General features: G+C 45.7%; 1 protein-coding gene across 1 annotated transcript in view; it reads right to left on the bottom strand.

The window, feature by feature from the left end:
* The window catches only part of AFAP1L1 (actin filament associated protein 1 like 1), a 116,954-nt gene that overhangs the window by 36,181 nt on the left and 63,845 nt on the right, over positions 1-16,928 (bottom strand). The window contains exon 2 of the mRNA XM_060240593.1: positions 4,334-4,462. Within this exon, the coding sequence (XP_060096576.1) occupies positions 4,334-4,462 (129 nt within the window). The remainder of the gene's footprint in view (positions 1-4,333; positions 4,463-16,928) is intronic.

The raw sequence follows: 16,928 nt of genomic DNA, 5'->3' as shown, positions 1-16,928 counted from the left end.
GAACCACTGCTCCTTGGATTTCAGCCAAAACAATCAGGTACTGCCCACATACTGATTCCATCCAAAGAAGAAGACCAACATGGTTGCTAATATATTTGGAACCAACAAGGAAAAAGAGAAAGAGCTGAGCAAGAAATACAAAGCAAGGATAAGAAGCCTTCTTCTTCCAGAAGTGTTCCTACCATGGAGTCATTTTTAAGCGCTGTTGGAGGGTAACAGATCTGCTGGGTATTGAAGAGGGACGACAGAGACACTTCCTGATGAGGGAGGAGAAGCAATTCATTCTTCCCATGGAAATCTCCTATCTCAGCAGAAAACAGCGAACCGGAAAGCTACTGGGAACACATATTTCCAGAGGAAACACAGAGCAATTCCTGTCCTGTTACAGCAGGGCCAAATATTCCCACTGCTTGGGGAAGGGCGGGGGGAATTCAAGAGCTACAGGTGCCTTCTCTCACACACACGGATACAGAAATATGACTGTACCATTTAACAGACAGCTTGCTCCATTTCCTTGGGACACTATCGTTATGAAATTCATCCAGCAATTTCCCAAAAGGAAAAAGTGCTGCTATCGTCTTAGAAAATATGGGGCACTAAAAGCAGAATGGGGTGTATTATCCATCTTTGAAAGCCTGCTGTTTCATCTGCCGTGCACAGGAAGCTTTCATAAATATTGAGAAGAGTTTCACATGTACCCACAAGGCACAGATAAATCAAAAAGGGCAGAACAGCAAGCTCTTGCCAAGGACTATTTAATGCTTGTTAATTTCTGCTCCTCAAGGTCAGATGGAGGACTCCTTTTGTAGGGAATGCTCCACCAGAGGGAGTCATGTACCTCTCAAGAAAGGGCTAAACTTAGCATACATAACTATGAAAAATAACCATCAAATGAAGGCTCAGGAGCAGGTGGAATGCTTAGACCCCACAATTTCACAGGTGCAACATATCCCATTCTGCTTTCTGCATCATAAAAAGCAGAGCCAAAGAAAGAGACTCCCCCTTTTCACAAAGCTAAACGCCACTTTCCCCCTATACTCTCTGTCCTTGTTTTATATATACTGCAAGTGCTGTTCTTCAGCCACTGAAGAGAGCCTTATCAGAGGCTTGTATTAGAGCCCAGTCACTTGAATTAGCAGCTTCTTCCATTCAGAGTTCAAACAAAGAACGCATGCTTTGTTCCATCCATAAAACAGAAACGGCAGGCTTGCGTGGCCTCAGTTTTATTCCTCAAGGCCAGGTAATGGAGGGAGAGTATTTTAACTCTTCCACAAAATTTTGCTATTCAAAATGCTTTCTACCTTTCAGAACTTTGCTCTTAAATTTCGCTTCCTACCTTACAAAACTCGAGGTGGCTTACAATACAATACAGAATAAAACCTATGAAATTACATAAAACATGACGCATTAAAATGACGATTTGCCATCAACAAACAGAGGACACTAACTTAATCAAATGCAGCCCTGTATAAAACTAACTATAGCTCCCCCTAAAGATCAAAAGTGAGTTGGCCACATGCACCTCCCTGTGGACTCCGTAAGGTCGCCGTAAGGTAGTCCGTAAGGTTGCCACCAAAAAAGCCCACTCTAGTGTACCCACCAGGCAAGCTTCTTTGATTGATGCAATAGCCAGGAACTCGCTATGATTTCAACTCCTGGGCAGGAATGTACTATCATCATTGTCGTTAACATTTTAATGTGTCCTTTCAAAAACACGTCCCCCTCCCTTGAAATGTTAACAACAAAGTAGGAAGCTCATTTTCAATTAGTGAGATTCAATGGAAGCCGAAAGGTTAAACGACCTCTCCTTTTCCTGCGCAGCCCTAAGGCAAACGGAGATTCGTAGGAGCCTACAATTTGCATTTTATGAATGGAACCAAACGTGTGATCCTCCTCTAATTTCTTTGAGTTGTTAGAGACAAGGGTTTGGGTGTCTTAACAGTGCAATTCTCAACAGAGTTACACCCCTCTAAGCCCATGGATTTATAAGAGTATAACACTGTTTAGATCTGACCTGCATAGCCCAGGCTAGATCTAGGAAACTAAGCAGGGTTAGCCCTGGTCATTTTTTGATGGAAGACCACCAAGGAATACCAGGGTTGCTACCATGAGGCAGGCAATAGCAAATCACCTCTGAACATCTCTTGTCTTGGAAACCCTATGGGTTTTCCATAAGTTGGCAGTTCTAAAATTACAGAATAACCTCCCCAGGGAGGTGCGCTTGGCCCCCTCACTTTTTAGGAGGCACAGGAAGTCCCTTGTCTTAATCTCATAAACTCAGTATGTGACCCTAGGCAAGCCAATATATTTTAGCCTCAGCCATTTCATCTGACATCCGATGATAATATTCATCTACTTTACGGAGCTGTTGTAAGATTTATAACAATACAAAGTCCTCAAAGATTTCAGGTTTTCACGGCTGGTAACATCATTAGGGTTTGTAGAATCTTTCGGGATCAAGTGCCATGTTCTACTGGAGAAAGTTTTCCTTCCAGACGTTTCGTTCTCAGCTGCGGAGAACATCCTCAGTGGCGTTGCAGCCGGAGCAGGCGCTCAGACCTTCTTGGCTGTTGTGCATTGAGTGGGGCCAGGGCTGCTGGAGAGCTGCTATTTGTAGGTTGGAGGGGGTGTGATGAAAGGGCAATTGGTTTGTGGATGTGCCCATTGTTTGGTGGGGCTTCCTGGAAGGGTAGTGATAAGGAAACTGGCTGTTGAATGTGACCATTGTTCTGTGTTAATTGCTGGGAAGGTTGGAAAGTCCATGAAGCACCTTGAAAGTGCCGTGCAAAACACGAAGCATTATTATTAAGAGCCAAACAAGATCAGATTCTGGAGAAGCTATGACAGAAGAAGCAGCTACATGGGCCCCAAACCAGACAGGGGTCATGGTATGTGTGGGTTTATGCATGTATGTAGTGACGGAGAGAAGAGTTTTTACACTTCCATCTATGCAGATTTTTAAGTGAAAATTGACCACCTCCTTGAGCTTCTATTCCCTGGTGTCACGTTAGGTTTGGTCCTATACCTGCTATCCGTTTGCTGTGGACAGAGTGCAAGTAGATGTATCATAGAATCACAGACTTGGAAAAGACCTCCAGGGTCACTTAGTCCAACCCCTGCACAATGCAGGCCTTTTGTCTATAGAATCCTCCAGAACCACCCTGACAGGATCTTTTTCAAATCAGCAAGACAGGCCCTCATGCTAGCCAAGTACTTTTACCTGTCATTAACCTAAAGAACCCACCCATGCCATTCATTCACAATTCTAGGTTGTACATGAGTACTTTACAGACTGAGGCCTGTACTAACATGTGAACAACTGGGAATAGCAGGTGAGGAACAGAGAGCTTCCCTTGGATAGAGTTGCAGGATTCTGTGCAGCTGCCAAAATCTACCAAGGTACAGTGTTGATTTAGTGACACGTATTTATTTTTTATATATCTTAATGGAAGACTGTATGTATATTCTTATAACCACTCTGTTAATGTACTTTCTTTAGGGTTTGTAGAATCTTTCGGGATCAAGTGCCGTGTTCTACTGGAGAAAGTTTTCCTTCCAGACGTTTCGTTCTCAGCTGCGGAGAACATCCTTAGTGGCGTTGCAGCCGGAGCAGGCGCTCTGACCTTCTTGGCTGCTGTGCATTGAGTGGGGCCAGGGCTGCTGGAGAGCTGCTATTTCTAGACTGGAGGGGGTGTGATGAAAGGGCAAGTCTCAGAATAACCAGCACATTCCACAGAACAATCAGCACAGTCAACAACCATCTTCCTTATCTTCACACCCCTTCCAACCCTCCCAGCAATTAACACAGAACAATGGTCACATTCAACAGCCAGTTTCCTTATCACTACCCTTCCAGGAAGCCCCACCAAACAATGGGCACATCCACAAACCAATTGCCCTTTCATCACACCCCCTCCAGTCTAGAAATAGCAGCTCTCCAGCAGCCCTGGCCCCACTCAATGCACAGCAGCCAAGAAGGTCAGAGCGCCTGCTCCGGCTGCAACGCCACTGAGGATGTTCTCCGCAGCTGAGAACGAAACGTCTGGAAGGAAAACTTTCTCCAGTAGAACACGGCACTTGATCCCGAAAGATTCTACAAACCCTAATGATGTTACCAGCCGTGAAAACCTGAAATCTTTGATAATGTACTTTCTGTTAATGTATTTTGTATTCTGTAGGTCCATGACAATAACAAATTATTGATTGGCTGGTTGATTTCCCTGATACTTTAGAGTTGTTCAGTTCTTTGAGAATAGCACAAATAGCAGGAAGAGGAAAGAGATAAGGAAAGGGTTAATGGGCAGGGATAAAAACAGAAGCAAAAGTTTCTGACCTGTGGGGGGCTGCAGTTTCTGCAAGATGTTCGAGACTGCTGTTTTCTTCTCCATTGTGGTAGAGCTCAAGTATTCATGGTCCAACAACTTAAGTAGTACATTAAGCTCTGGAAGGAGTTGATCCAACACTGTAGGCAAAAAAAAGGAGAGCACACAGTCAGAGTCCAGCTACCTCTACCAGTGCTGCATGGAGGTTAAGAAATGGACCAGATAAAAGAATGTCAAAAGGGGAAGAAAGAGAAAAGTTAATTCTGGGCTACCCTGGTAAGCCAGCTTGTCACCAAGGGAAGGTGCCAATACCTGAAAATACAGAGAGAACCTGCAGCCTTTGTACACCCCTCACCCCAATTCTCCAGCATCCTCTCTTCTGTTGGTTGGAGCCAGCAGAGTTCAGGATCTAGCATACAGCAAATAGAGTGACAGGTCTCCTGGATGAATGGAGTGGGACATCTGTAGCCATACACAGTGCGTTGAGGAATACTGGTCTATATTCAGCCATACATTTCAAAGACTTAGGAGACTGTGATTGCCATCAATTCCACACCCCCACCGCGCCGCCCGCAGAATCCCACTTTGCCCCTGTGTTGTTTCTGTGGGCCTACTAACCAAGAGGAACAAATTTTGGGCAATAAATGGGCTGCAGAATAAGGGAGAGGAAACCGTTGCCCCTCTTAAGTGCCCTTATCTCTTGGGAATAGAGTGGTTAAAGAGGGCAATGATACCATCCCTAGGAAGTGATCTGGCAGCTTTTTATCTTACCTGGAACATAAGAAACCAGAAAAACGAGACCAGGGATTATTCTAATAGGATGCATAACTTTTAACAAGAGCTTTTAGAGTTAGGCAATAATTAAATATTAATTTCTGGGTTTTGGAGAAAGGTTTTTAAATCTAAGGGCCTCTTGAGCAAAAGACCTCAGTATAATCTTATTAATGTAAGTCTACATGTCCACCTACGTTAAGCGACCACCAGGTCATAGCAGTGCATGTCGTTTGGGAAGAAGCCAAGAAACTCTAGAGGAGAAAAAGCCAGTTTAAACAGTTACTGGCTTCTTTCACTAAATGAAAAGGTCTCACTGTAAGGTCTATAAAAATAAGGTAGGAATATCAGTGTATTCTGATGAGTAGTGAATTGCAAGATTGTTCCCTAGGGTTGCCAGTTTTTAAACTAGTCTTTCCAGCTGTCCTTTTGATATCTGCTAGATCAGCAAAAATTATTAGGTGATTTTATTTATTTTTAGTTACATGGCATAAAAATCTTCATTTGCTTATTTCTACATGTTAAATATCTGTTAAACAGACTGGGCTTCCCCCCCTCCCCCCGGCCCATTGGCCACATTTTTGTCCCCCTCTCCCTCATGGCAGGTATATCTGGAGATGAATTTTAGGTTTTTTTGCTACCAGAGGAATATTGCTCCCTCAAATAAGCTGAATATTGCATTGGGACAGTATCCTTACCTATGCTTGATCATAGCCCAAGAGCATTACTTTTCAAATCTTTCTACAAAGTAACCTTCCTTGCAAGACCATGTTCACATACACAATGCTCAGGCAGGTAACACAGGTGGACATGTAGACTTACATTAATAATCAGAATTGTGAACAAGGAGAGAGGCAGAAAGGGATCTCCCTAAAACCATTCTGTAACTGAGCCGGTTATGTGCCTTGACACATTTGCTGTGCCATTCGGCCTCACTGCTCTGACAATCTGCATCCTGCAATTATTGTGTGTTTCAGAATGCCTAAGCTTTCATCAGTGCTGCCTTCGCACCATCCTCAACATCCACTGGAGTGACTTTGTGACCAACACTGAAGTCCTCAAGCGGGCGGAGGTTACAAGCATCGAGACATTGCTGTTGAAGACGCAGCTGCACTGGGCAGGGCATATCTCCAGGATGGAAAACCACCGCCTTCCCAAGATTGCCCTGTATGGCGAACTTTCCACCAACCATTGAAATAGAGGGGCACCAAAGAAGAGGTACAAGGACTCCTTGAAGAAATCCCTTGGCACCTGTCGCATCAACCATCACCAGTGGTCTGACCTAGCCTCAGATCGCAAAGCATGGAGGCACACCATCCACCAGGCTGTCTCTTCTTTTGAGAACGCACGCATAGCTGCTCTTGAGGACAAAAGGAGATCGAGGAAGAATAGTACTGCTACAGCACCAACCCCAAATCAGACTTTTCCCTGCAGCCACTGTGGCCGGACCTGCCTGTCCCGCATTGGTCAGCCACCAGCGAGCCTGCAACAGACGTGGACTACTGCACCTTTCTTAAATCTTCGTTCGCGAAGTCAAGCCGAGAGAGAGAGAGAGAGAAAGTGCAGTCTATGGAAGGAAGCCTTTGAATGAATGACAGAGAAAGAAATGGCTTTGGTCTGAGCTCACATCAAAAAAGTCAAAGTGTACTAGTCTCTCCAACAAGCAGTGACGTCAAGAACCGCTCTTTGTTTCGCGGAGCAGTGATTTCTCTTCTTTGCTGTGTTCAGCTAAACCTGGCTGCAGTGTACATTCAATACAAATTTCAGCTGTTGGGCAACCAATCCTTTGCTGGTTAACTACCTCCCTTAAATTCAACAAATGTTGCTTGTTCCATGACATATCCAATAGCGACAACATGCAGGTTACGTCATAATATAGCTACCCAACATAAAACTGCACACCTTATAAGTGTCCTGTTTGCGTAGGTTGGAGAAAGAACGGGCTTCAGATGAAGAACAAGCAGAAAGAAGCTTAGCAATTAGTTTCTGAAGCGAGCACCTCTGTTCAGCTTGTTTTAACTTGATGTCTCGATCCAAACGTAGGTGTTGCTTACGAGGCCTGCCTCACCCTTAGAACTGGGGAAATTTGTCACTCCCTTTGTGCTTTAGAAATACCTTTCTGCTTGGAAGGCAGGAGAAAAGAGCAAATGTCTTTGAAGACTAACAAAATTTGTGGTTGGGTATGAGCTTTTGTGAGTCACTCCTCGCTTCTTCAGACGCAGCTAGATGTGAGTCCATCTGTCCTTTATATTGGAATGGAAAGTTGAGTGATTTCAGATGCCAATTGACAATGTCGATTCCTCTAGGCCTACGGCCTCTCTGTGTATCACACCTGCCGCTGTCATTTGCCTGCCAATATTTGGCATCTGCAATTACTCCGTTTTCCAATATAAAGGACAGATGGAGTCACAGTCTAGCTGTATCGGAAGAAGTGAACAGTGACTCATAAAAGCCCATACCCTACTACAACTTTTGTTAGTCTTTAAGGTATCACTGGACTGGAGAGCCAGTTTGGTGTGGTGGTTAAGTGTGCAGACTCTTATCTGGGAGACTCTTATCTGGGAGACTCTTATCTGGGAGAATCTGATTCCCCACTCCTCCACTTGCAGCTGCTGGAATGGCCTTGGGTCAGCCATAGCTCTGGCAGAGGTTGTCCTTGAAAGGGCAGCTGCTGGGAGAGCCCTCTCCAGCCCCAGCCACCTCACAGAATGTTTGTCTACTGAGAGCCAGTCTTGTGTAGTGGTTAAGTGCACGGACTCTTATCTGGGAGAACTGGGTTTGATTCCCCACTCCTCCACTTGCACCTGCTGGCATGGCCTTGGGTCAGCCATAGCTCTGGCAGAGGTTGTCCTTGAAAGGGCAGCTGCTGTGAGAGTCCTCTCCAGCTTCACCCACCTCACAGAATGTTTGTCTACTGAGAGCCAGTCTTGTGTAGTGGTTAAGTGCGCGGACTCTTATCTGGGAGAACCGGGTTTGATTCCCCACTCCTCCACTTGCACCTGCTGGAATGGCCTTGGGTCAGCAGCCATAGCTTTTGTAGGAGTTTGTCCTTGAAAGAGCGGCTTCTGGGAGAGCCCTCTCCGCCCCACTCACCTCACAGGGTGTCTGTTGTGGGGGAAAGAGATTAAGGAGATCGTAAGCTGCTCTGAGACTCTGATTCAGAGAGAAGGGCAGGGTATACTACTACTACTACTTCTCTTTCTCCTCCTTCTCCGCTACAGACAGACTAACATGGCTACCCATCTTGATAAATCTGCTTGGAAGGTAGTCTGTTGGGGTTTAGATATACGATTAGCAGAGTAACATGGAGAGAACCACGAATAACAGCCAGGCACACGGTTTAGCTTAAGATACAAAGTAGTTTACTTTACTAACGAGGAAAAGGTATGACTGGGATTTCTAGAAAACAAAGAAGGATTCAATATCCTATCTAGCTTCTAGGCTACATCTTGACTCTCTCGAGTCCTAACTTCAACTGCATGGAGATCTACGGGCTTAACACAAAGGGCAATAAAACTGACCAAATGGTTTCCCTCAGACCACCACCCAAATATATGGATTAGCCTATTAGGGCTCTCCCTCAATGGTCACTATGCATATTGACACCTAGCCTTGGCGGGAAGTACGTGCACACATTCGCATTGGCTCTACCTACTCACTGGCTAAACATCAGCATGCATATACAAACACTTAATTAACTCATGACAACAGGAAGTGAAATTGCATCAAAAACCCAACATAGTCTCCATACCCCTTCTTCATCAGGCACCAGTACGTTTGCTATGGCTGCTGCTGGTTTAGAGTTACCAATCCCCAGTTGGGGGCAGAGGACCCCCTGGTTTGGAGACCCTCCCCCCACTTCAGGGTTATCAGAAAGCAGTGTGTGGGGGGGGAAGATGTCTGCTGGGCACTCCATTATATTTATGAATACTAATTCCCATAGGGTATAATGGAAAATTGATCTGTGGGTATCTGGGGCTGGTGGGGGGGCCCTGTTTTTTGAGATAGAGGTACCAAATTTTTAGCATAGCATCTGGTGCCTCTCCTTAAAACATCCCCCAAGTTTTAAAAAGACTGGACTGGATTGCACTGTCTGATTGAAGGCTGCAGCAGCCATTTTGTCATAGCCATTTTGTGACTGCATCCATGTGTCATAATTCCACAGGCCTCAAAAGGCTGGGGACCCCTGGATTAGAGGGTCCAATTCTATGACCCCTGAAAGAAGGTGCCCCGTCCTAGCCTTATTTCCAAATGGAGGGAAGGCATTTCAAAGGCATGCATTCCCTTTAAATGTGATGGCCAGAATTCTCCTTGGGGTTCAATAGTGCTCGTCACACCCTTGTTCCTGGCTCCACACCCAAAGTTTCCTGGCTCCACCCCCCAAAGTCCCCAGATATTTCTTGAGTCAGACCTGGCAACCCAATGCTGGTGAGATCAAGCACAATTAGTCAAAAAGAGAAAATGATCACCATTTTGAAAACTAGTCCTAACAGGAGTCGCTTTAGAGAGTAAGGCAAGAGTCATACACGAGCAGAACTCAAATTTTGTGACCTGTATAAAATATGGTAGTGAAGCATACTTGCTCATTTGTATTTTTTGTTATTCACAGTCCACCCTTCTCGCTAAGACTCAAGGCAGATTACACAGTCCATAATTTTGTATCATTTATTCTGCTTCTGCTAATCACAGGGGACAAATAGCTGGAGGCACAAGTCCTGCTCTCATATCACTGGCAATGTTTTGAGCTCTCTCTCAGGCTTCAGAGATTTCACCAGGCATTGCTTGTGCATCTTCCAAGCCAGTCTTTGCAACCCAAGGGGCTAGGAAATTGCTTGCTTTTTGTTTTAATTTTTTTATTTCAGCTGCTGGGTTTTCTAGACTCCAGCTGTTCTGCACATTGTGGCAAAGAACACAGGCAGGAGTCAGCTTGAAGGAAACTCCTGTGAGCTCCAAGGTGAGGAATCTCTGCTGAGCACAATCTCTCCTCTCCAAGGCATATACCCCTAGCTGCGCTGAGATGGATGGCATTATATATATTATCCACTCCAACCTAATAAGCCACTGGCTGCTTGCCTAATGAACTCTCAATGCATTATAGGCGATCCACTCCTGAATATTTCAATAGTTCAGCAGCAAGATAGCCATCTATTTCCTTGACACGACGGGAACTGTAACCGTGTCCAGATGCTTATTATACCAAATGCTTCACAGATTAGCTAAATAGATCTTAGCAAATTCACAGAAGAGAAGTGAAACAAAATGAAATGAAAGAAGGCGAGAGCCAAAACAGGAGGTTACCACTTTCAGGATGCTGGGATTCAGGCCCGATTGCTTTGTTACCCTGACAGGAGTAATAAAGCATCCTACATTGGCCAGTTTTCATACAAATTTGTTCTAATGCATAACATACAGTCATCCTACCCAGTTCACTCTAAAACCACCCTCTGTTGCAACCTGGGCTCTTTTCTTAATGTATATGTGTGTTGAGGTGGAGGAACTGCTACAGACAGACTAACATGTCACCTCTTTACATCTCCAGTTACTATCAGCAAACAAAGCATCTTAACACAGTCTGCCTGTCCTCAGGGTGATGCTTTCTCCTCCATTTTATCAGGTGAAAAACAATGTTTGTGTTTAACAAGCCAGTTGGTCACACATTCATATAGATTAATCTCCAACGAAAGATGCTCCCCCTTCCCTCAATTTTCCTTCCTTTTGTTCTCACTGTATCTATGCCTTTCACAGTTTTTGCCTCCAGATTTTGAATCCTGTACTATCTCTAGGTTTGCCACCCTCCAGGGGGGGCCTGGAGATCTCCAGCCCATGGAGATTGATTCCCCTAGATAAAATGGCTGCTTTGGATGATATAGAATCTATGATGTACCCCACTGAGGTCCTCCAGTTCCCCATAATCTGCCCTTGCTAGGATCCACTCTGCCCTTGCTAGGATCCACCCCCAAATCTCCAAGAATTTCCCAGCCCAAAGTTGGCAACCCTAATCTTCCATTCATGCCCCTACAATGAGGCCCTGTCTACAGATGTAGCAGAAGATAGAATGCGGAGGTGGAAGAAGGGACTGCATCGTTTCAGATGGCAGATACAGAATCCAAAATTCTCTCACAATTAATAATCCCCTGCAAGTAGAGAGCTAGCACATCACACGCATAGAGCTAGGACAGACTCTTTTCTCTTTGATCTGCTGATTTTAAATGTGCAGTGAATTTTGTACATGGAAGAGCCTTAATAGGGTTGCCAATTCCAGCTTGAGAAATTCCTGGAGATCTGGGGAGGTGGAGCTTGCAGAAGCGTGGGACCTTATAGTGGGGTATAATGTCAAGGAATCTACCCTCCATAGCATCCATATGCTCGAGGGGAACTGATCTCTTTCATCAGGATATCCGTTGTAATTCCAGGAGATCTCCAGATCCTACCTAGAAGCTGACAATCCTAAACCTTAAATCTGAGACGCCACCGCTTCCAATTTGAAGTGGTACAATTAGGGTTGTCAGGTCCCCCCCCCCCCCCCCGCAGCCATTGGTGGGGGATAGTGTGGTAGGATTGCCAGATCCTTCCAGAAACTTCTGGAGATCTGGGGGTAGCACCTGGGGAGGACAGGGATGCCAGCGGGGTACAATGTCAGCCTTCAAAGCGTGCATTTTCTCCAGGGGAGCTGATTGCTGTAGTCTGGAGATGAGCTGTAATTCCAGGGCATCCTCAGGTCCCATCTGGAGGCTTGGCATCCTCACGTACAACCAGCTACCACCGCATTTGTACTGAATGTACAGACTAGAACTTAGCACATCCAGCTGAGTAAAAATATAGTGCATTTTTTTAAAAAGAAACATTTCAAAGCAGCATTAAGACATATTTGAAAATTAAGGGATGAGCATAGCCGCCGCATGTGCAGAATGCCTGAATATAGTCGAATTGCATATAATACACCTAGGGCCTGCTAAACTGGCGACAGTGATGGATACCACATTGAGCAGTCAAGGATCCTTTGCCTCATGTTATTTCACATCTGAGATATGCATGCAGGGTGGGACAAGGCACATTTATTTCCTATAAAACTGAAGGCCGTTTAACCAAACATACTGGATTATGATATACTTCTTATGGAATGGGCCATATGAACATATGAAGCTGCCTTCTACTGAATTCTGATTGGTCCATCAAAGTCAGTATTGTCTACTCAGACTGGCAGACTCCAGGGTCTCAAGCTGAGGTTTTTCACGCCTGCTTGCCTGGACCCTTTTCAATTGGAGATGCCGGGGATTGAACCTGGGACCTTGTGCTTACCAAGCAGATGCTCTACCACTGAGCCACTGTCCCTCCCTTTAAAGAAAGAACAGGATGCAAAAGCCATAATCCTCCCTACCACATGTTCCTAGCTGGTTTGGTGACATATGCCTCCCTCTTTGCAACTGATGGTGCTTATATACTATAAATACCTGTGCGCACGTGACATCCCTGCTTACCGTGTAAAGCCTGACCTGACCCTTTAATTTCCACGGGATGTAGTGCCAAGTTGTCCCTTTCTTCCTCCCCCTCTCCTTCAAGCCTAAGCGATGCGGCAGTGATCTTCTGTGCAAAACTGTGCAAAGGAGCCACAAAACTCAGCAGATACAGCTCCACTCCTATTCGAGTCACAGCAGAGGACACCTAAAAGAGTTTGTGTATTTTATGTTTAAAAAAAAAAAGAAGCTAAATCAGATGCACTCTGAGCTTTCCAGGGGTGGGAGGACCTCCCTAATTTTAATAACTAGAAATTAAGGAAGGATGCAGCCTATAGGTGGTACCTGGAGATCCCCTGGAATTGCAGACTACTAACTACAAGCAGAGTCAGTTTGGTGTAGTCATTAAGAGTGTTAGAGAACCAGGCTCGATTCCCCACTTCTCCACATGGAGCCAGCTGGGTGACCTTGGGCCAGTCACAGCTCTCTCAGCCCCTACAAACAAGTCTAGCTCACCACTGCACAATGCTAAAAGCTAGAACTTGCAGCTGCACAGCAATGTAAGGCTCTCCTGTCTGTCCTATGCAAAATGCCATACGATAATTTCCTACCCCCACCAAACTAGAGAGATCAGTTTGGAGAAAATGGATGCTTTGGACTCTATGACATTGTACCCCACTTAAGTCCTTTTCCTCACCAGGCTTAGGGTTGCCAAGTCCAATTTAAGAAATATCTGGGGACTTTGGGGGTGGAGCCAGGAGACATTAGGGGTGGAGCCAAGATCAAGGCTGTGACAAGCATGACTGAACTCCAAAGGGAGTTCCGGCCATCACATTTAAAGGGACAGTACACCTTTTCAATTCCTTCCTTCCATAGGAAATAATGAAGGATAGGGGCACCTTCTTTGGGGGCTCATAGAATTGGACCCCCTGGTCCAATCTTTTTGAAACTTCGGGGGTATTTTGGGGAGAGGCACTAGATGTTATACTGAAAATTTGGTGCCTCTACCCCAAAAAACAGCCCCCCCTAGAGCCCCAGATACCCACAGATCAATTCTCCATGATTTTCTATGGGAATAAATCTCCATAGTGAATAATAGAGTTCCCAGCAGACATTTCCCTCCCCTCCCCCCACTTTCTGATGACCCTGAAGCGGGGGAAGGGCCTCCAAACCGGGGGATCCCCTGCCCCCACCTGGGGATTGGCAACCCTACCAAGGCTCCACTGGCAGGTCTCCAAAAGTTTCCCAACTTGGATCTGGCACTCCTACCTTCCTATACAACCTCAAATAAGAGGAGGATATGTTAAGTCTTCTAAAAAGTCATTCTGTCAACACTTACGCAGCAACACAAAATGCTAAATTAGAAGAGCCTTAGAAGGGCCCATTCTCTATTGAATTCCAGTCACACACAATAATTCCTCATGTGCAATACTATACATGAATGTTTGTTTTTACGGAGAGCCGGTTTGGTGTGGAAAGCCGGTTTGGTGTAGTGGTTAAGTGTGCGGACTCTTATCTGGGAGAACCGGTTTTGATTCCCCACTCCTCCACTTGCACCTGCTGGAATGGCCTTGGGTCAGCCATAGCTCTGGCAGAGGTTGTCCTTGAAAGGGCAGCTGCTGGGAGAGCCCTCTCCAGCCCCACCCACCTCACAGGGTGTCTGTTGTGGGGGAGGAAGGGAAAGGAGACTGTGAGCCGCTCTGAGACTCTTTGGAGTGGAGGGCGGCATATAAATCCAATATCTTCATCTACCTCACAAGGTGTCTGTTGTGGGGGAGGAAGGTAAAGGAGATTGTGAGCCGCTCTGAGACTCTTCGGAGTGAAGGGCGGGATATAAATCCAATATCTTCATCTACCTCACAGGGTGTCTGTTGTGGGGGAGGAAGGTGAAGGAGACTGTGAGCTGCTCTGAGACTCTTTGGAGTGGAGGGCGGCATATAAATCCAATATCTTCATCTACCTCACAGGGTGTCTGTTGTGGGGGAGGAAGGTAAAGGAGATTGTGAGCTGCTCTGAGACTCTTCGGAGTGGAGGGCGGGATATAAATCCAATATCATCATCTTCTTCTTCTTTACTTCACACCGCGGACAAAAACTTCTTTTAAATGTGGCTCACACAGTGGCATAGAACAAGCAGATCCTTGCAGTGTTCTGTTGGTGATACTTTAACATATGGGATATGGCACTGGCAGCTGGAAGTCAAACAGAGGTAATCTCCAAATCAGGGCTGCTGAGTGCCAAGGTAGACATAAGCCTAGATCCACTGTGTGGTGATCTCGTGCACAAGCTAGACTATCTTTGCTATGATTCACAATCTGACTAAAATAGGTCTCCCAGAAAGCTCTAGGTTTTAAAAGAAGAACTCTCACCGCGGGGATAAGGGAGCAAGCTCTTAAGTGCTGGCCACAATGGGAATTCCAATGTGCTGACTGATGGGGTTGTCTAGTAAAGAGGGGTGTGCAGACACACTGCACATTCCTATGGTTGCATTAAGAGAACAAAAGACTACAGTCCTCAATTTGTCTTGTGAGCAGCAAGCAAACTGACACCCTATGGAGTTATCCAGTCATACAGCACAATGCCTTCACATTATTCCCGAGGAGAAGGAATACAGGCCTCTCCAAAATGGAGCTCAAGCACATCTCCCTAAAGTCTAGACTATCCTGGGAACCAAAATAAACCTCCAGAAATACTGAGATGAACGGCAGCCACTTTTGGCTTTCCCTAAGGAGTTCACATGAGTACCCTTCCCTCCTCATTCCAGAGAAAAGGCCAAGCAGAAAACTTTAGTGGCTTTTGGAATAACAGCAATTTGCATGGGAAGGAGAGAGGAGAATTCTGCCAAGCGGTAAATGCCTCTGTTTCAACAAATATTGCTGCCTCTACACGAGTGCTCAGAATGGTAGGAATAACCGCTGAATTTATTGCCTCTGGCGCTACTCTTCCTGCTGCAGACATGGCTACATTATTCACGTGCACCTTCCTACGGTATAAGAATTTAGTTGGATGCTACTGGACACACATGTGAAGGGGCCTGAATTAGTAGCTTATCAGTTCTCAGGACCAAGTTTCCCAGCTCAGGACTGAAGGTAGCATTCAAAGGAGAGCCAGGTCCCCTCCACTCCTTCCCGATTAGCTCCCACTACCCCACATTTGGATCTAAAGACTCCTGGTCTCCTGTCATTGGGAACACGTTTCGAACCCCAGCTCACAGTGTGTCCAGGATGCAACCATCACAAGCCTGTTCCTGCTGCCTCCGCTGACGCACTTTTATCTCCGCAAGCCTTCTGTTTCCTCCTCTCCCACCAGGGCCAAACTAAATATTAGAAATCCAGTTTAGGTAGAGCCAGAGCAGCGAGACCCCAGCTAAGGGATGTGGCCACCTCCAAGGAAGGGCCTCACCAAGAGCTGCCAAGTTTTGATTTCAAATTGCCTTTCAGCGGAGGAGGCATAGCTAGCCAGCAAAGTATGGGACAGTTTACTTTATATTTCCGTAAGTCTCTTGTCCCTGCATCACGTTAAGCCCCACAATGACCCCAGGTACTCCATAAGCCATATCTTGGGCTGACCTAAATATATATACCTTCTGAAAGGGAAATCCTCTGGATGTCTGTAGGAAAGCAACTCTATTCAAACTGGAGAGCCGGGTTGGTGTAGTGGTTAAGTGTGCGGACTCTTATCTGGGAGAACCGGGTTTGATTCCCCACTCCTCCACTTGCACCTGCTGGAATGGCCTTGGATCAGCCATAGCTCTGGGAGAGGTTGTCCTTGAAAGGGCAGCTGCTGTGAGAGCCCTCTCCAGCCCCACCCACCTCACAGGGTGTCTGTTGTGGGGGAGGAAGGGAAAGGAGATTGTGAGCCGCTCTGAGACTCTTCGGAGTGGAGGGCGGGATATAAATCCATATCTTCTTCTTCTTCTTCTTCTTCTTCTTCTTCTTCTTCTTCTTCTTCTTCTTCTTCTTCTTCTTCTTCTTCTTCTTCTTCTTCTTCTTTTCAATTACATGTGAACACATAAGGCATTGGCAAAGTACCTATGCAGCAGTCAGGTCACTGAACTGATAAAGCAGTAAGAAAAGCTTTATTGTGGAACAAACCAACTGGATACGAAAGAGAAGAGTTAAACACAGCTGTTATATCAGCTACAGATGATTGCAGTCCATACACTGTTCTAGAAAGAAAGCCTAAGCATAACGTTCTGCAGACAGAGAAGGAAAAGCCCCTGTAGAAAGAATGTGCTTCCCCTATAGTCCTGTTTAGCTAGAGCTTGCTGCCCCTTGAAGATCTTCCTCCTCCTCCTTTGGGCATAAGACATTGCTATGTTCTAACACAGGAGTGGCCAAACTTGCTTAACATAAAAGCCACATAGAATCAATGTCAGATGT

Source organism: Heteronotia binoei, chromosome 5 (assembly GCF_032191835.1).
Source record: "Heteronotia binoei isolate CCM8104 ecotype False Entrance Well chromosome 5, APGP_CSIRO_Hbin_v1, whole genome shotgun sequence".
NCBI lineage: Eukaryota > Metazoa > Chordata > Lepidosauria > Squamata > Gekkonidae > Heteronotia > Heteronotia binoei.
The sequence above is the reverse complement of the archived record's forward strand: the minus strand, read 5'-3'. Positions and strand labels throughout refer to the sequence as shown.